The sequence below is a fragment of the Gobio gobio genome, assembly GCF_949357685.1.
Source record: "Gobio gobio genome assembly, chromosome: 25".
NCBI classification, from domain to species: domain Eukaryota; kingdom Metazoa; phylum Chordata; class Actinopteri; order Cypriniformes; family Gobionidae; genus Gobio; species Gobio gobio.
In genome coordinates this window covers 18,263,257-18,283,417 of record NC_137121.1, presented here as the reverse complement: position 1 = coordinate 18,283,417, position 20,161 = coordinate 18,263,257, and the positions used below count along the sequence as shown (strand labels likewise).

The 20,161-nt window shown below is 39.7% G+C and overlaps 1 protein-coding gene across 2 annotated transcripts in view; it reads right to left on the bottom strand.

The window, feature by feature from the left end:
- Window positions 1-4,558: 4,558 nt before the first annotated feature.
- Window positions 4,559-20,161, bottom strand: part of tmtc3 (transmembrane O-mannosyltransferase targeting cadherins 3) — a 53,599-nt gene continuing 37,996 nt past the window's right edge. For both annotated transcript variants that reach the window (XM_079809363.1, XM_079809364.1), the window contains exons 8-14: window positions 17,923-18,071; window positions 17,711-17,831; window positions 17,378-17,489; window positions 15,300-15,403; window positions 13,975-14,144; window positions 13,112-13,338; window positions 4,559-8,076 (exon numbers count right to left, since the gene is read on the bottom strand). In XM_079809363.1, the coding sequence (XP_079665489.1) occupies window positions 7,208-8,076; window positions 13,112-13,338; window positions 13,975-14,144; window positions 15,300-15,403; window positions 17,378-17,489; window positions 17,711-17,831; window positions 17,923-18,071 (1,752 nt within the window). In that variant the 3' untranslated portion in view covers window positions 4,559-7,207. The remainder of the gene's footprint in view (window positions 8,077-13,111; window positions 13,339-13,974; window positions 14,145-15,299; window positions 15,404-17,377; window positions 17,490-17,710; window positions 17,832-17,922; window positions 18,072-20,161) is intronic.

Below are 20,161 nucleotides of genomic sequence, written 5' to 3'. Positions count from 1 at the left end.
ATCTATCTATCTATCTATCTATCTATCTATCTATCTATCTATCTATCTATCTATCTATCTATCTATCTATCACAAACCAATGAAATAATGGTAAGTGGTAAATAATGGCGCAAACACCAGTCCGTTGACATGCTCAAACCTTTGTAAATATTCTCCTCCCATGGATTTTGCATCTGAAAGGGAAACTCCTACAAATGCATATGCAATAAGGTCAGCTGCAAAAATAACCCTGTCCATGCCTTTTCCCGTTTGTGTCGGTGCAAGCTGTTAGTAAATCTGGCCCATTGCTTCCTCGGAGGAAACGCCCCTGATACATACATATACACAAATACATATACATATAATTCTCAGCGGCCACTTTATCCGGTACACCTGTTCAACTGCTCGTTAATACAACTAATCAGCCAATCCCATGGAAGCAACTCAATGCATTTAGGCATGTAGACATCGTCAAGATGGTCAATCTGCTGAAGTTCAAACTAAACATCAGAAAGGGGGAAAACGGTGATCTACAATCCACATGGGCTCACCAAAATTGGTTAATAGAAGATTGAAAAACGTTGCCTGGTCTGATGAGTCTCAATTTCTACTGCGACTTTCAGTAGGTAGGGTCAGAATTTGCCGCAAGCGACATGAAAGCATGGATCCACTTTGGCCCCCTTAGTACCAATTGAGCATCGTTTAAAGGCCACAGCCTACCTGAGTTGCTGATCATGTCCATCCCTTTATGACCACAGTGTACCTATATTCTGATGGCTACTTCCAGCAGAATAACACACATCACAAAGCTCAAATCGTCTCAAACTGATTTCTTGAACATGACAATGAGTTCACTAAACTCAAATGGCCTCCACAGTCACTAGATATCAATCCAATAGACCACCTTTGGGATGTGGTGGAACGGGAGATTTGCATCATGGATGTTCATCTGACAAATCTGCAGAAACCGTGTGATGCTCTCATGTCAATATGGACCAACATCTTTGAGGAATGTTTCCAGCGCCTATAATTTTATCTATACCACAAAGAATTAAGGCAGTTCTGAAGGCAAAAAGGGGCTCCAACTCGGTACTAGAAAGGTGTACCTAATAAAAGTGGCCGATGTGTGTTTATATATAACTCCTCAAACTCAACTGTTTACATAACTCATCCTTTCCAATCATCCCACTACCTGTCTGCTTGATCCTATCCCCACCCACCTCCTTCAGGCCATTTCTTCTTCTGTTACTCCTGCACTCACTCACTTTATCAACACCTCTCTTCACACCGGGACCTTCCCCACAGCATTTAAGCAGGCTCGGGTAACCCCACTGCTTAAGAAACCCTCTCTGAACTCAGCACTTTTAGAAAACTACAGACCAGTATCCCTTCTGCCTTTCATTGCAAAGACACTTGAGCGAGTTGTGTTTAACCAGCTCTCTACATTTCTTGAACAGAACAACCTCTTGGACAACAACCAATCCGGCTTCAAAAGCGGCCACTCAACTGAGACTGCCCTGCTCTCGGTTACGGAGGCACTGAGACAGGCAAGAGCAGCTTCCAAATCCATAGTACTGGATTTGTCTGCTGCTTTTGACACAGTTAATCACCAGATCCTCCTGTCAACTCTCATGAAGATGGGTATCTCAGGAACTGCTCTCCAGTGGTTCAAGTCTTACCTCTCAGGTAGGTCCTTCAGGGTGTCATGGAGAGGAGTCACATCCTCTAGCTACTGGAGTTCCCCAGGGCTCAGTGCTTGGACCACTTCTCTTCTCCATCTACATGTCATCACTGGGATCTGTCATTCAGAAACAAAGGCTTTTCCTATCACTGCTATGCCGACGACACTCAACTCTACTTCTCATTTCAACCAGATGATCCCACGGTTGGTGTTCGTATCATTACCTGCCTAACAGATATTTCTGCCTGGATGAAGGAACATCACCTGCAACTCAACCTTGCAAAAACAGAACTGCTTGTGGTCTCAGCCAACCTAGCACTTCATCACAATCTCTCCATTCAGCTAGGATCATCAACCATAACTCTGTCCAGGACAGCCAGGAACCTTGGAGTTGTGATTGATGATCAGCTAAAATTCACTGACCACATTACTGCAACAACCTCTGCCAGGGTTCCCACTCTTTTTCAGAAACCATTTTCCAGTACTTTTCCAGGACATTTTCAATTTTACTACGGCGGGAATAAAAGACAAGGATCATGCCAAATATTGCTTTCTAAGTCTTTAAAAGCAGTACAGTTTAATGCCATTACTTAACAATCCAGCATTTTTCAATATGAGCTCTTAATCATACATTATGACTATGGAAGCTTGTTTACACCACAGAATAGAAAGAAAAGCTAAGTGTGACTTTTTATCTCGCTATTCTGACTTTCTCGCAATTGCGAGTTTACATATTTGTGATATAAACGCGAAAATTGTCGCAATTCTTTTTTCCTCAGAATTTGACTTTATAACTTGCAATTGCAGTTTAGATCTCACAATTCTGAGAAAAGAGGTCAGAATTGCAAGATATAAACTCGCAACTGCGCAAAAAAGTAAATTGTGAAGAAAAGGACTATTTCTAGCAATTCTGACTTTATATTAAAATGTTTAGGTAGCAGCTTACGAGTTAACATTCACTGCATACATTTGAGCAGTTAATAGCATTAGCTAACGGCTGCAAGTGGCAACACAAGACTAAACATCATTATTCAAAATACTACTCATACGTATCAAACTCAGCATTCATGAACATGTGCTTTCTGCAACTAGCGCTAATTGTTTGGGCCAGCGATAAACTCTTTATACCCGACTAAAGAAATAACTTTTTTTAAAGAATTTTCTCAGACAACAACAAAATTTTCCAGGACATTTTATATTTTCTCTAATTTTCCAGGACTGGAAAATTTGTCATCAATTTTCCAGGTTTTCAAGGTTTTCCAGGACGAGTGGGAACCCTGCCTGCAGATTTGCGTTATACAACATTAGGAAGATTAGACCCTTCCTATCAGAGCAGGCCACAAAACTCCTGGTCCAAGCTCTTGTTCTCTCCAGACTGGACTACTGTATTGCTCTTCTAGCGGGCCTTCCGGCATGCACTATCAAACCCTTGCAACTGATCCAGAATGCAGCGGCGAGGGTGGTCTTTAACGAACCCAAGAGTGCGCATACCATTATGGCATACCATTGTGGTGCCATACCAAGGAGGCATGAAATCGCTCACGGACCTTTTCCTGGACCGCCCCCACCTGGTGGAATGACCTGCCTATCTCAATTCGAGCAGCCGAGTCTGTAGCCATTTTCAAAAAACATCTAAAAGACACATCTCTTCCAGAAGCACCTGACCAATCAAGAATAGCACTTATTCTATTCGTTTTCTGTTTGTCTAATTTATAAAAAAATAAATAGAACACACAGGACAGAACTTTTTTTTTGTGCTAGATTAACTGAGACTTGTTACAGCACTTGCATACTGTTGCCCTTGACTGTTCTAGTTGCTTCTCTTGCTCTCATTTGTAAGTCGCTTTGGATAAAAGCGTCTGCTAAATGACTAAATGTAAATATATAGATCATTTTTTATTATTTTATTATCTTTTTTTTTTAATAACTATGAAATTAAAATAAAATGAATATAAGATTAAATATTATATATTTAGATATATTCTTTTATATCTTACAAAAGAAAGAAAAGTTATAGATTAAAAAAAAAAAGTGCTCAAAATTAGGTCAACCTATGACCCACATGCAATAATGACCTAAATTAAATCATGTTAATTACAATAAAAACAGTGAAGGTTTTATAAAAGTGCAAATGCTTAACAGTACTCGTCAAGGATTTAGTCTGACCGTCTTCCACGGTTCATCATCTCCAACAGCAAATTTTCATTCCCCCTCCATAGGGCATGAACCAGTTCATGAATTCCCAAACCAGAGACATGGCCATTTAAAACGTAATCAGGCATTTCCACTACAAAAGAGTCATTGAGCCTTTAATCCAATAAAATAAATTCTGCTCTCACATGGACTAAAAGCATAATCATATTAAACATCTTGTGTGATCAAATGTCAATGTGATGACAATCTTGTTTCTTAACCTAGGAGTTCCTGTGGTTTAGTCTCCTCTGGCTGCCAGATACTGTGCATAATTACATTTGCGACGGATCTCACCGTTTTTCAACAAATCCTAGTTATGGGCCTTCCACTCTTCTTAGCATAAGCCTATTTGCACAAAAATCTGGCGTCTTGGGTTAATGGGTTACACAAAGTTTTGTTAATTACCGAGATCAATATCATGCCCAATTGTTCAACAAATGCAACAAAGTACCAGTTGTTTGCGGTGCGCTTCATTGCGCACAGATCACATAACAGCAAGCGCTATTGCAACACAAGCTCAATGCTGAAACCTGAGGCCTTGACAACAAGTAAAATGACAGTTACAGCCTTTGGGTAGCACACGAGTCAAAGGCGTGGGTGAGTTGGACCGTGTGGATTTGGCAAATCAAAAAATTGATCAGGCATCTGCATTGGCTTGGTTGTAGCCGCCAGAATGCATAAAAAAAGCAGCATTATGAGACATGACTGATGCAAGTTCTTTTTATTGGAAAACCGTAGGTCCCACCACCACTCATAAGTCAAAACATTAGTCCAAGTAAAAAGGCAATTACTATAAATCAAGATGCAAGAAATGGGTTTTGGGAGAAAGCACAGCATGAGATGAGAGGAAAAGGTCCTAAAACATCATTAGAACTCAAGCTGAGTTGAGGGAAACTTGAAATATGACATATCACATACAGCTGAATGAGAGTTGAGTGAGTTGATTTAGTGGGAAATGAACCTCTTAGAGAGAGGTGAACTCCCAACACTATATATTTTAAGATTAATATGATACAACCATGTAAATCTGTCATTATAGACTATCAAACTGACAATAAATAAAAAAAGATTAAGATGCACATGTTGCCAAAAAAAGAGAGCAAACAGGTGTAGTGATTCAGGTTTCTCGCTCAAGTTTAATGGGTGAACATCTCAATTGGAAAAACAGCTGATAATACTGTGAACTACGCGAGTCTGCTACTTAATCGGATAAAGGCGACAATTATGCTACTTTAAGTGGCTTTATTACTTTAATGCAACAAAATAACACCTCAGAGTTTTCATACGTGCCCCGCATGTGTTAATACCGCTAGTTTTGTAGAATATATGGAAATGCACTCTCACAGGCTTTGATGAGCTTGCCCTGACAGATCAGTGAGCTCTCAGATAGCTTTTTTTCCTGTGAAGATCTTCAGAAAGGTCAGAGGAGATATTTCAGGGCTTGCCTTCAAAGTAAACAGTAAAACGACGGCAGGATTCCAGTGATTCCTGGATGGCCAACTCAACTCAACACAACATATGCATTTAAAGTTCATCTGCAGCACATTAAAATACTAAAGTGACACATTGGCGTAGTATCGTAGCTTTAAAAAAACGATTATATTCAAAAACAAAAGCTAAAAGAACCCACAAAAATGTTAGGCTACGCTGTGTTGTTCGCCATATTAAAGCGACGGTTTACCCAAAAATGACAATTCTGTCATTATTTCTTCACCCTTCCGTCGTTCCAAACCCTTCTTCTGTGGAACAAAAAAAAAAAAAAAAAAATTCCAAGAACTGTACTGTTCGTTCACGCAATTGCAATGAACGGAGACTGGAGTTTCAAAAAGCAACATTATAATATGGTCCATATTACATATGCAGCATATGTGAAGTCTTTTGAAGTCAGATGGTAGCTTTGTGTGAGGAACAGACCAACATTTTAGTAATTCATGGAAAATCTTCTCTTCCAGTGAGCGGTTATCTGCTGTGACTGGATCATTTGATCAGCGAATCAAACAAATCACTCACAGAACTGGATTGAATGCTTCATTAAAAGATCAGATTCAAAATAACAAGTCAATCATGAATCTGACATCGCTAGTTCTCTCATGAGAACAATCTGACATTGCTAGTTCTCTCATGAACATGACTTGGTGAGATTTTCCTTGAATAGGAATCAGCGAATCAAACAAATCACTCACAGAACTGGATTGAATGCTTCATTAAAAAGATCAGAATCAAAATAACGAGTCAAGCATGAATCTAACATCGCTAGTTCTCTCATGAACATGCCTTGGTGAGATTTTCCTTGAATAGTGATTTAAATTTGGTTCTGTTAGTCGAAAAAAGCTATTGCATAATGCTTTTGCATAATTTATAACAGTAGGAGGTATAAAAAATGTATTTTATGCTTCACAGAAGAAAGTAAGTCATACAAGTTTGAAATCACATGAGGTTGAGCAAAGGATGACAGAAGTTTAATTTTGGGGGAATTATTCCTTTCAATGAAGGTTTCAAGTTTTTCCCGCTTAATGCTTAATTATAATGTTACCGTTTGGTCTTTGTGGGGAGAACACGAAACGGAGCTAAAAGCAGCAGAAAACCTTAAAAGAAAAGGGAAAAAAATCCAAATAAAAAGCAAAGCCTGCTTCTGCATGGCCAATCTGAAATCAGCAAGAGCCCAAAAAGATACTGAAAATTCCCAGAAGCCTGCAAAAAGAGGGCTGGCAAAGGGAGGTGACCCTAATTCAGAATGAGATTATGTCAGAGGATATAATTAAACACTGACACCATTCAGAGTCGAGACTAAAAAACAACAACAATAATGACACATCAACAAACAGCAGCGGAGAATTGGAGGAAAGCGGTGATGTCATGCAAAGAAGGGGAGGGGTTTGCTGAGCTAAAACTCAACAGCCAGGTGACGGACCACTCAGAGGTCCTGCTATAAAATGGCCTGGCCAATATACCAACATTTTATTTGTGATTTTGAGTAATACTTGCCAGTGGTAAGGTAAATCAATACACAAAAGTGACAAAAACTAATCCAGTGACTCAAATATAGACAATCATAAATAAACGATATGGTAAAATAAGGGCTTCTTTAAAAAAAGTACCTAATTTTGTGCTTTTTCAGCGCATGTGAATGCACACATGGTTTCCCCTTTTCAGCCAAACAGCTTTACATAATTAAAGCTGTCGGAAAAGGAGGTATACCCCACCTTATATAAAAAGACACAAAACAATCAAACAAAAGCGCCACGAGACATGCATAAACAAGGGCTCAATTTGGAGAAAAAAAACCCATAGGAGTCTCGTTCTTGCGCTTTAAATAGTTATATATAAAAATAGTGTGGTGGTTGATAAACAAGGTTAATCGCTGCTTAATATGCGTTCAATCTCCTCCAGTCTCTTCAAGGCAGCCGCCCTTTTCTTTTCTATATCTTTAATCTCTTTTGTGGATTTGCTGTTAGTCCTCTTGTCAGGTTGGCCCGCATCCAACTTCTTTGATTGGCCGTGGCCCTGGTCGCTGACGCTTTCTGTGGGGGAGGATTTCCTCAAATTCTTCTCTTTCCTGGCCCCCTCCCCTGCTCCTGAAGCAACACCCCGCCCTTCCTCCTCCTCCTCCTTTTTGTCCTGTTGATGTGGCTCTTGCTGTTTGTCTGCCACACTCCCGCCCTCTGTCTGCACAATCGGCTGTCCCGCGGCACTCATGGCGGCCATTTTGTTGCGTACAATGGCGAGGTGCCGTCGGATGTACTCTTCGTGTGGGGCCATAGCGAGTGCATCTACCAGACAGCGCTCGGCACGCTGGAGCTCCCGTTCTTCGAAGTACACCACGCAGAGGTTGTGCTTGGCCTGTACGTTGCTTGGGTCCATGTTTAAGATCCGTTCGAAACAGGCCTTAGCACCACGTGTATCCTTGCGGTGGTTCATGAGAATGTCTCCCTTGAGGATCAGGCCTTTGACATGCTCAGGGTGGTACCGCAGCAGCTCCTCAAGCACCGGGAGAGCATCCAGTTCACGCTGTGACTGAGAGTAGAGCAGGGCCAAGTTAAACAAAGCACTGCGGAAGCCGGGTTGCAGTCGAATGGCCTCCCGCATCCAGCGCTCAGCCTCTTCGTTCTCATTAGCATCCATCGCCAGCATGCCAAGGTTGAAGTAGCCGTTAGCATCGTCCGGCTCCTCTTTCACATAGGTGAGAAAACGACGGTTCGCCTCTGGGCGAAATTTTGCCTCACCTAAAAAGAAAAAAATTAAGAGATAGGATTGGTGCAAATGTTATAAATAGATTAAATCCAAATTAAAGTAAACTATTACTCTTGGAGTAAGGAGAGTTCTGTTTTGCTACTTATTTTGTGGAGAAAAAAAACATGTCAACTAGGGATGTCAAATGTACCAGTCCCAGTAACAAACGTAAAAACAACAACAAAACAATTAAAATCGCACATTTTCTGAAATTAATCACGATAAAACCTAACATTAAAGTTAATACACTTTTCAATTGTAATAATTTCATATTTAATCTCCGAATTAATGTAGAAACAAAGCCGCCAGTGGCGCATTGTGTTCTAGAGCGTGAATGGTTTTAAAGCATTTGGATGAATAAGAGCGTGATCATATCATGTAACGCTAGCCAAAGGATGATGGGGGAAAAAAAATGGATGCAGCATTAATTGCCTTAAATATTTTGAATGCATTAAAATGAAAAAAATTATAAATTTTGACATCATTGTGTGATATTGCTCTCGTTACACGTGTGACATTGCTTAACTAGCCTATATCATATGATATAAATATGGGACAAAAACTCATACAGGTGCAATTTTGTCCCAGTATCTTGAATTTTATATTGCATATAACTGCATTCAATAGGCTCCATCAGACAGTGAGATTTTACCCCGCATAATGTTTATCACCAATCAACTGTATGAAATGCAAGTTGACCTACATAGGTCTGGGATGGGGCGGATGCGTTAAACGCATTAACAATTTTAATGCATTATTTTTTCCCCATAACTAATTAATTAAATTAACACATTAAATCGACAGCCCTAATAAACCGTCCAGGCATAACATTATGAAGTGAATAACACTGATTATCTGTTCATCACTGCACCTGTTTGTGGGATATATTAGGCAGCAAGTGAACATTTTGTCCTCAAAGTTGATGTGTTAGAAGAAGGAAAAACGGGCAAGTGTAAGAATGTGGCAATGAGGGTTTTTTTTTGGTTTCCTTTAACTTTTCAAATTAAGGAGTGTGCAATAGCATATTTTGTTTTGCCACGTTATTATAAAATGGTATAGAGAATCATGAATCATAAAAATAAAATGTTATATTGTTATTAAACAACCCAGCAAAACAAATGTGTAGAGAGTAATGTTATCAAATGTGAAAAACTCAGGTCAATTAAATTCAAATATTGAATACCCACAAACATAGTTTTTCTAGGTTTATGCATTTTAAGTCATGCCATGGTAATAATTTTTAATAAAGTCATATTAAATAAGGGTCTTGTCTGAATTTAGAAAGCTTTATTATTTTTTGGGAGTAATGCGCCCAAAAGCCTGGCACTGCTATCTGTAGTATGTTGGCTCTGTTATTTGACTTCGTAACAAGATCTACGTTGTTAACCATCCTATGTTGCAACAATAAGGTCAGAACAAGGGTAAGGAGTGTCGGCCAGCTTTTTATTACCCCATGAAGACTGTTCAGAATAACTACTGTAGGCCAAAAGCGGGGAAACCATGGAAAGCAGGTTGCACTTAAAACCTGCTTTTATTAAAAAAAAACACAAAAAAAAAACAAAAAAACAATATAGATGGGCACAACTACAAAAGCAAATGAAAGAATAACAGTTGTGTCAGGCAGGCCTGTGAATTGATCGCAACATGCTTCCTCAGTCACATGATTAAACAGTCTGAACAAGAGGCCTAAAACCATGTGCAAATAGAGCCGTTGTATTCGTCGTATTGACATTGCGGCAGCGTAGGCAGCGTAGGTGTGCTAATCTCAGAAAAAATGACAAACTAATGCCTCGCTCGAACTGCACGAATCCATCAGTCTTTCCTGCTATTCAAAGTTATGAGTGAAAAAACGGCATAAAACTCGAAGTCAGGGTCAATGAGTCACATTCAATTTAAACTTATAGCTGCTGGATCAAACGCTAACATTCTCAGGCATGAGAACATGACCGAATTAGGTGAGAGGTTGCTGCCTTGAGGTGGCACACAAAGAATCCATAGGTTAATAACTTGTCTAACCTCGTGCGATTCAAACAGTAATTGGCAAACTGTCACTTTCAAAGAGATTACGAAGCACCTTAACGTTTCTTGTTTTTGAAGCTCGGGTCTGATAAATCAGAAATTAGGGAAGTGTATTTTGCAACCTTATTTCTTTAGAACCTAGTGAGCTTCCTAAACAGCTGGTACTGTATTCTAAGGCATCAATGGCACACATCCCAAAGCAAACGCCGTTTTCAAAAGGTGGGTCTCATAGTCAAATTCAAAGGCATCATAGCGTGCATATTTTACAGAGAAGACAATCAAAGACTTCAGCTCGGTGGAAAAAAGATGATGGATAAAACGAGCAAAATGAAACTTCTGTAAAGTGTAATTAAAAATGGTTATTTTGTCCTAATATTATATAGTTTTGTTTACTACCGTTAGCTTAGCAACATAAATCACAAAGTCCTGAAAAGTATCAATACAAATTGCTCAGTGTGATTTATTATTTTACCCATATTGGTATGTGCTGTTTATTTTATTATTATTCTGAGAAGTATTTTGTTCTGAAAAGTATCAATAAAAAAATTTATATATTTATTACTTGACCTAATATGTAAGGAATAATTGACGACGGGCCGACCTCGGGTGTGCATTATCATTCTAATAATTGAACGGCCCGGAGTCAATTATTCCGCTTATGCTACGGTTACCACACCTCAAGACATCGATCCGATTATATATTTAAAGGGATTCGTCCGGTTTTTGTACTTAAATCGCTATTGTGAGTAGGACTATTTCTTCCGCGTCTCATCCAACGGCTCTTTTGCTAGTTCCGAAAGAGAGCGAGAGAGAGAGAGAGCGAGAGAGAGAGAGAGCGAGAGGCTACCTCTGTGCGTCTCTAAACAGCGCTGTTATTACCTCGCTATAGTGGAAAAAATGTCATGTGTAGACAATGTAGACATTAAGTTGCTACACTATATAGGCCTATAGGCTAACTGATCAAATCGTCAGGTCAGCGCTGAAAACACCTTTTTGTGCAAACTGTAGTGTATGTGTGCGAGCACATGTGATTGCAGTAATGAGACAGAAAAGCTTGTGAATGTATATATATTCATTTAATTATTATTAAATCGTTGCATTTTCTGTTTTTTTGCTTGTTTTTTTTTTGCAAAAATGAATGAAACACAAAAGGCCTTAGGCATATCTATATTATTTGTTGTACCTGCAATAATAACGGGGGAAAAAATCATGCAGCAGGCCTACCAGCTGTATTATATTTACTTTTTGATTCATGCTACAACTTTATTTATCTAGACCTACATGTTTTATATATTGAAATTAAACTGCACGCTTCCGTTAATTGTAAAATTAGACATCGAAAATGGCAGATCAAGCGCAGGGAGCTGTGTAGTGGAGATTGTCTTTTCCTGTTGGTCCCGGCCTTGATTTTCTGTGGCGTTTGAATTTTTGTTTCCTGAGAGGATCAGGCTCCATTGTTTTCTTTCTTCTGCTGAAGGTGCCCAGTAGCTTCTCAGGCTTGTTTCACACTTGTGCCCTGTGACAGACATGATTTGCCTGCTCTCCAGTCCTGCTTCAGACAGTATTTGAACTGCTGTGCTTCTTAATGAATGGTTGGTGTATCTTTTGGATAACCCCACTGCCTCGCAGATGCAAGGAAGCATATTTCCGAGGTAGTTCACACCCATGGGTTCGTGAGAATACCAGAACTCTCGCCTGTCAAGCTCCTCCTCTGTCGTTTTCAGAGGATGAAGATAGAAGGATGTGGCATCAGGTGGGCATTTAGTGAGGGACTTTTTGAAGCTTTTAACTGGGCAAAGGGGGTCACTTGTGTTGGCAGACATGATTCCTCGGTAACAGTCTTTTTTGGGATCGTTGGGCTTTTTGTGGTTTTTTGTTTCTGCATTATAAGACAAGCAAACAAATTCACCTCCATTTTCATCTTTTTTAATAACGAATGAATGCTGTCTTAACTCTCGATTTCCCTCACGCCCCCTCCTCGCCAGGTTCAGCTGAATGTCAAACCAGACCTTGCGAACCAGTCCGGCTGCTGTGTCTGGTGACAGATACGGAGAGTGACGAATGCGCTGTATTTCAGCAGTGGAGATGGGAGGATGATGAGTACTGACGTCTTTCCCAGCCTTTCGAAACTTTTTGAGGACGGCCCTGAATACGTCGTTGGATGACTTAAATTCCGATTGACCAATGATGTTGTATTTGGATATATAGCGGTTCAGTCCAGCTCTAAGGGAAATAAAACTTGACACTGAATACTCTGCGCCGGATGCGTTTCGGACAGTGGCATAGAAAGCTCGCAGCAGGGTATTTAAAGTGGATGCCCCCTCTCTCTCTACCTCATCCAGAGACGTATTTTTGGCTTTAAGCCAGTCGTTAAACACATTAACTGCCCAAGCTGTTGTTTTTTTGGTGTTTTCTTCGTGTTTTTCTCCCTCAAGTATGTCTAGCTGTTCTTCGCTAATCATTTTATGTCTTTTGTTGTTGCCGGCTGTCTTTGATGTCCGCTTCCGTTTATGTTGTTCTTCATCTGGACCGTCTAATACTCCTGCCGCCCATTTGTTGAACGTTTTATAGTTCCCGTAAATATTAAAATTAACTTTAGGAAAATCGTCTGTCATGGTGTTTTTTTTTAGTCCTGTAATTTCCGTTATTACAGTTAACTATGCGAAGTGATATGGAACTGTAATGCGGTCAAGAGCTGCCTGGAACTACGTTCGCTGTGCGTCTCCCAGAAAATAATTGCACACCTCAGAACGTTCATCAACCAATCAGATTCAAGCATTCAACGGCCCCGTAGTATAATAGTGTGTAATGTACTTTTATACTTTTTTTAACTACAACATGCTAACAACAAACTCTGTTGAAATCAAATGAGAGCGGAGTGTTTGCATGCCGTACAAAATTCTTTGTAGAGCATTCCAAATTGGTTGCTTATGAGGTTTTACGATGATTAGGGTGCTTAGAAGGCAGCTCACTTTCATTGCTTGGTTCAAATGGCCATTGCCTACACACCTGACTCTTGCATGAGAAGTGCCGAGTTGAAGAGTGCCAGTTTGTGCCGCGGATTCAGGTCCAACGCGTGATTAAAGTTTCTCAGAGCCTCTGAGGGGTCCTTCATCTCGATATTGACAATAGCCAGATTATACCAGAGGTCTGCATTGGTATGGTCCAGCTCCAGTGCTCGTAGGTAGGCGTCCTTCGCCTCACTGGGCTTGTTCATTTTCAGCAGAAGCTCCCCTCTGAGTTTTAAGAGGAAAAAAAAAAGACATTTTTGGAATACCTCTCACAGGACATCTCGAAAATCTAACACACATGTACAACAAGAAAGATCGGTTTCTTGAAGCGATATTTTCTTAGCAAATAGTTTGAGTAATGCAAAGGTTTAAGTTTTGATTTTTTGTCTTTGGTTTGCTTTGTTCGTTCATGAGAACCAAAGCATTCCAGTAAATCCACTTTCAATAGCTTATCTGATCAACATTTCATTAACAGGATGAGACATGTAGAGAGAAATCACAAAGTGTGAAGGCTAAGTAAATTTTCACATTATGCGAAATTGAACAAAAATGACAAACACCCGATACTCTTTCACGCAACTTCAGCTCATATCTATGAGAAATATTTTCTTACGGATAGCAAAGAGAGTCCAGGATGGGTGTGAAATTGTAAAACACAGATGCCCAATTCTTTTACAAGATCGTATCTCTTGAACATCATCCACTGTACACATGGGCTAAAAAAAAAAAACATGACTCTTAACCTCGCCAAAGCCAAAATAATTTCTGAACTACAACTCATTCAGTTTCATTTGGCCCTGTCAGTAAGTACGCAAGTTAACAAACATATTTTTGACCCTGTCAGCATGAACGGAGACTTGCCGACTGATGTAGGCTTGCTTGAAGTCTGGTCTCATGCTGATGGCCTGCCTATAGAGTTGGTCGGCTTCCTCCAGGCGAGAGTCATTCGCTCGAATCAGGTTAGCCAGGTTAATGTAGACGTTCAGATGGTTGGGGGCCACACGGGTTGCATACTTCTTCCCTGGAATGATCTGCCAATATGTTTTGGAAAGATCAGCCAAGGTTGTAAGCATTTACATTTACATACATTTGACTCGAAGTATAACAATAATATATTCAGTATGTTCCTTCTACATTCCAACATGAAATATAGACCCAGGTGGAGTAAAGCCCATAAGATTGGTTTCAAGAAAATCAGGGAAGACATATGGAAGGAGCCTTTTTAAATAGCCAATATGTTTTGGGTACATCACAGCTATGAACCATAATTTGCTACTTGCTAATCAGCTTCAAACGGTATTGAGGGGCAGAGAGCATCTAATTGGACAAAAATCTGTGCAGGTCAGGAGTCATCATCAATATGTTCAGTCCATTTTCCCAGTACAAAAACACTGTACATTTTACACACTGTACATAGTGTGACCACCTACTATCCAATAGGGAGCTTTGTCCCGCGACCCGCGTCCTGCAAGAAGTAAGCAGTGTCCCACATTTCATTCATCAAAGAATCCTGAAAAAATGGATCATGTTTCCACAAAAAATATTTAACAGCACCGTTTTCAACATTGATCAAATTTATGAGTACACTAGCATACACATGGACTAAAAGCCACAAACTATAAGTTATTCAGTGTAGTTTTTTTTTTTGGTCTTTTATTTGTAGAAAAGAGAGAAAGGTGGAACGAGATCGCAGACCTTTTAACAGTCCCTGAGAGCCAATAACTCACAGCCCAAAACTTCCCCTAAATTTTGATTACCTACTTTAAAATTACAGATGAGCTTGTTGGGTTTTGTAACATTCAGGCAGTGAAAGTTTATCTTGAGATAAACTAAAGATAATTTGGCTAAGGGGAATGCAGTGGGAGAGGAAAACAGGAAAGGAGGAAACAGGTTCTCGTGACAGATTGCAAGTCATTTCTGAACTGCAATGAAAACTACCAATACACACGGAAGACTGCTTAGAAGATTATTATGTTTAGGCGATGCACTTAATATATCTAGTTTGATATAGCTATGATATTTTTTTTCTTAGATCTTAAGTACAAATGTATTTCTGTGCCACTAAGCAGAATTGCTAAAAATAAAAAATATGGAAAAGTAAAAGTCTTATCGTTCATATCAAAGATTGTTGACAATCGAATTATAACTAAATCTATATATTTTTTCCTGATATGGAAATGTCATACCTGTGGCATAAGGGATTTTGCGATTAGATATGCCTCCTCTGCCTCTTTGGACCTGTTTAGGTTCTTGTAGGTTCTCCCAACGTTCATGTGGGCCCCAATGTCATCTTAGAAGAGGACACAATGTTTAGTATGGAGTCATAAATCAAGAAAATAGCACAGACTAAACCTCAAAGACAGAGTACATAGTGGAATGTGAATTATACGGCTTGAGTGCAACAAATAATAACAGTTAACGGCAGCTGACCAGTTTAATACACATTTGGGACGAGAAATCGGCGGGAAAGACCGGGAAGAGGAAAAGCACCTCCTGTGAAAGCTCTCCCTTTACAACCTTTTATAGCCATGTGGCCCACGTAACCTCGAACAACAGAGAGCTAACCACCAGCGTTGGTAGGTTTCGATGTCTAACACTGATAATGCTACCAGCATTTTCTGAGAAACGTCTCATTGCACTGAAGTGGTGGAGTTTTTGTTAAGAAAAGCAAACTGACGCGTATAGATAGCCTGCCCAGGATTTCCTCATTCATTAATGTGCTTACAGAGGTCATCTGGGAAAAACACATCTTGGGTGGTGGATCTCTCAAGTCATGTTAGCTTAATAAACCAACATAACTTAAACAATTGAAGTCAACAGTTTAATGCCTTTGGCAGCCACTGCGTCTTCCTCACAGGTAGCCTGACAATGCTGCAGTAGAGCCAATACAAAACCTAAATCCTCATCTTCTCACATCAAAGACACTAAAGTGCGAAAATAGTTTTATACGCCAATGTTTTCATACAGTCCCATGAAATGCTACATAAAATACTTTTTTGTTAGCTTATACACAATTTGAAATTGTCCTTACCAACACGCCTCCAAACTTATAATAATAAGGTAGAATTTCCCACACCTCCCTAAAACAACATATCCGATGGAGAGTTTTGTTTAAAATAGGCTCCATGTTAACTTCCTCTGCCAATATTTTTGAAAGAACTGATGGAAATATTACGAATTGAATACTTTTTTAGTATTTTGTCTCTCTAGAAAACATTGTGGTCCAAAATCATTCCCAAAGACAAACTATCACTTGTCATTAGCGCTTTTGCCTAAAATGACTCCCTAAAATTTTTTTTTTTTTAAATTTAAAGTCTGCCTGAAACTATTATCGATTAGCCTGACAAGCCAGACCCACATCAAGATGTTGGGTCTGGAAACTCACCATTGACAGGGCTCAATCCGAGGGGCGGGATAAACGGTTGTCTTTCAAATTCCCTCTGCACGCAATTGGATAGCGCAATGAGCGCTACAACCAACCAACCACAGCAAAGAAGAAGGTCAAGCCGAGCTAACGTTAGTTGATAGACTTTCGCCGTATCCGGTCGGCAAAACTTCGAACACATCTTTTCTTAAGAATGACTTCAGTGCCGTTCTTTGTTCTTTTCTCAAATAAAAGCTTAACTCCAAGTCTTCCAGAGTCGCGACCAAAGCCGATTCAAAAGGCAGCTGTTCGCCAGCTTCTTTGTTTACGAGTATCACGCAGAACCTCCGCAACTCTGCCATGACGTGCCGTCATTCCCGCCCACCGACTCTACACACGCTGTGATTGGTCTGACCAGAGTTTGGTTTTTCCAGGTCTCAGGTCTACCGAGAGTTGCTAGACTACACTCGCGGCAAAATAAATGTTCTGCCGCTAGGGTGCGTCTAGATTTCTAGGCTAATTATCGACCTCATTTACTTTTTTTTTTCTTACTGTGAATGATTAATTGGTGCAATTTATCTCCCCTCCACCCCAAAAAGTTTTTATTCATAATCTTTAATTAAAACGCAACAACTTGCTCTTCCTCTAAAATGACTTTCTTTTCTGCTGATGTCATTAAGTCCGTGCGGGCTATTGGAAAATAGCCAACAGCCAAACGGCTAATTAGACATTCAGTCTGACTCGAGTATCAGAATGTAATGCACACTCTGATAAATTCCCAATGGATAAACTTTATATATTTTTTCTCATTGAATATCCAGTTTACAAGCGTGAAATTATCATGTTTGCTTTAAAGATGCTCAGGTAACCTTAAAATGATTACCCGGATGAGTCAATTACCTGGCTGCACTCTTGTGGCCTGAAGGAAGTATCTTAAAGCTCTCTCATAACTGTTCTGATTCTCCAAAGCATGTCCGACATTGTTCCAGAGTTTGGCATTGTTCCTGTTCACCTGGAGGAAAACAATTTTTAAATGTTTTAAGGCATACCAGGCTGACATTACAAATCATATTTTCCAGACATTTCATTGTACTCTTGTTAACGTCTGGAGTCGTCCTTTGATATAAGGCAGTGAGCTGGATTTATTCAAAGTAATGATCTCAAAATACAAGCATATAATATGTATGAGCCTGTGGCCAGATGTGCATCTATAAATGAATAATGTGTTCATACTTTCAGTGCAGATGTAAAAAGCGTATATTCGGACTCCCAGTCCCAGTTTCTGTTGAAAGTCTTCAAGGCGTGTGTTGTTAGAAGAACTCCCATGAGCAACCAAGACATTTTCTTTAGGCCTCTGGATAACATTACAAAAACGAGAGAATTAGTCTCTGAACACGTCACTCAAAGGGATAAAGTATAAGAGAATTTGTTCAGAGGACGTTTACCCTCTTTGGGACAAGAGTTTGAATCCATGGGCCACCAAAACACAAAATCCCATGCTGGGCACATACAGGACTCTTTCGGCAACAACAAAGCCCACAGGGAAAAACAGGTTAGATGCAGGGATGAAAGGAAGGGCGATCAGAGACAATGCCTAAAGTAGACAAGACGACCAGAGAAATAATTCAAATATTTGTATTAAAGAAATACATCAATTGCATACACATTTCTCACTTTTAAAGTAAGTGCATTAATAAGTTAATAAAAAAGGAAAAAAAAGTACTGTACCATTTTCCACACCGAACAAAATACTTTCACAACAGTGAATCTAAAATCATAGCTCATATCTTACATGCCTTCTGGAGACATTTATCATGGGTTATTTACATAACTTCCTTTCATCTTCAGCAATAACACAGTAAATTACATGGGATGTTTAAGCTCATGACCAGGGGTCCATCCTAAAGAGAGAACGCATCATAATAAAAGGAATAATGGGGGAGAAATCCGACCGTTTCTTTCTTTTGTGGAGCACAAAAAGAGAGATTTTGAATAATGTGCCGGCTGCTCTTTTCATTGCTCTTTGGTCGCTCAGACTGGTGCTTTCAAGCTTCAAAAAGGATGCAAATGTACCGATAGATGTAGCACTTGTGAGCTGAATTACTATATTAAGTCTTTTGAAGTCATACAATAGCTCTGTGTGTGGAGCAAACTAAATTTCGATGTGCGAGTTGACCAAAACTTAAACCAGTACATTAGGAAGGGAGCAAGAGAAGCAACCAGTACTTTATTCAACATTACTCATGTGCTCCACAGAAGAAAGTTACAAAAGAAGTTAGGTTTGAAACAACATAAAAGATAATTTTTGTGTAAACTTGTCAAGGTATAAAATACCATTTAGTATGCAGCTGATGACTACAAAATCTTGAAGCTTGCACGGAGACTTTTAAACGAATCAAATGTTTCTCAAGACTAAACATTTAAACACAGCCCGTATCCCATACAAGAAAGTGACCATTCAACAAAGAAATGGCCAGTTTTTTCTCGCTCTCGTTGAAATCTAATGAGAGGAAGTAGAAACACCAGTTGCTCTGGCATCCAGTCAGGGATTTGTCTAAGTGGCAACCCTGAGTGGACACAAAAATGGCCCAGTAAACCAAGAAATTCCATAAGCAAAAAAATCTTGGATTTAAATGTTCTCATTGTTTGGTTCAGACAAGCTTGTGCAGGTCTGAATGCTAATCACTCTGGTTTCATAAAGCTTTGTCTGAAACCAAGACCATGAGTTTGATTAATCTGGAACTAAACCCAATTATACACGATTGACCTGTAAGACAAGTGCAAGAAAACTACAAAGCTATGTAATCACGATGGTCCAATTTCTCTGAATGGAGAAAATGTTCAAACAGATATGATTGATTCAACACAAATGAGAACATGTAATTGCAGTGCTCCTCAAACATGGTCCTTCTCATCAAAACCACAAGCAAACACGCCTGTCTTGCACAATGCATGCCAGGCCGCAAGATGTAAGATTGGGATTATAGGTTTTATTTACGAAAAGCACCTTATGACAAGGTGATGGATCAGGATTTTTTGAAACGCTGAACCCCTGCAAGGGCACAGCCCTTGGACACCCTGTTTTGAAGAACAAACTAATTTTGTTTTGTCTAACTACGGCTAATCTCCCTTTTTTTCAGCAGAAGAGTCACTTTTCAAAGCAAGCTCAAATTTATTAGTTTATCATCAAGTAAACCGCAGGGTGTTAGAGAGAAGCCTTTTTTAAATCGCTCCATCCCAAAAAACAGGGGCATTTATCTCGCATTGTGCGGTCTCGAGAGTGAATCGCAGGAATTGGTTTTGGCAGCAGCTTCAGAGTACGTCAAGAACCAAACCGTCAGGCATTGCTTACGCAGAGGTGGATTTAACAGAGCCGAAAGCAGCAGTACGGAGAACATCATATTTATCCAATTTGCTTGATGCTTCAGAGGCCAAAATCAATCATGATGAAAGAAGTTTCTGCACAAACAAGAGCTTTGTCTGTAGTTATCATAAGCGGCGGCGCTGTGTGCTGTTTGGTTGCTTTGGAACATGCAATGTAGAAAAAAACCTTCACAGTCAAATTAGCCAAACTTTCACAACAAAAGTGTTTCCTGTTTGCTCAGAGTGAGTGTCGAGGGTCTGCGCACAGGGAATCATTAAAATAACTAACCGTGGCCAAATAAAACAGATTCGGACCAATAT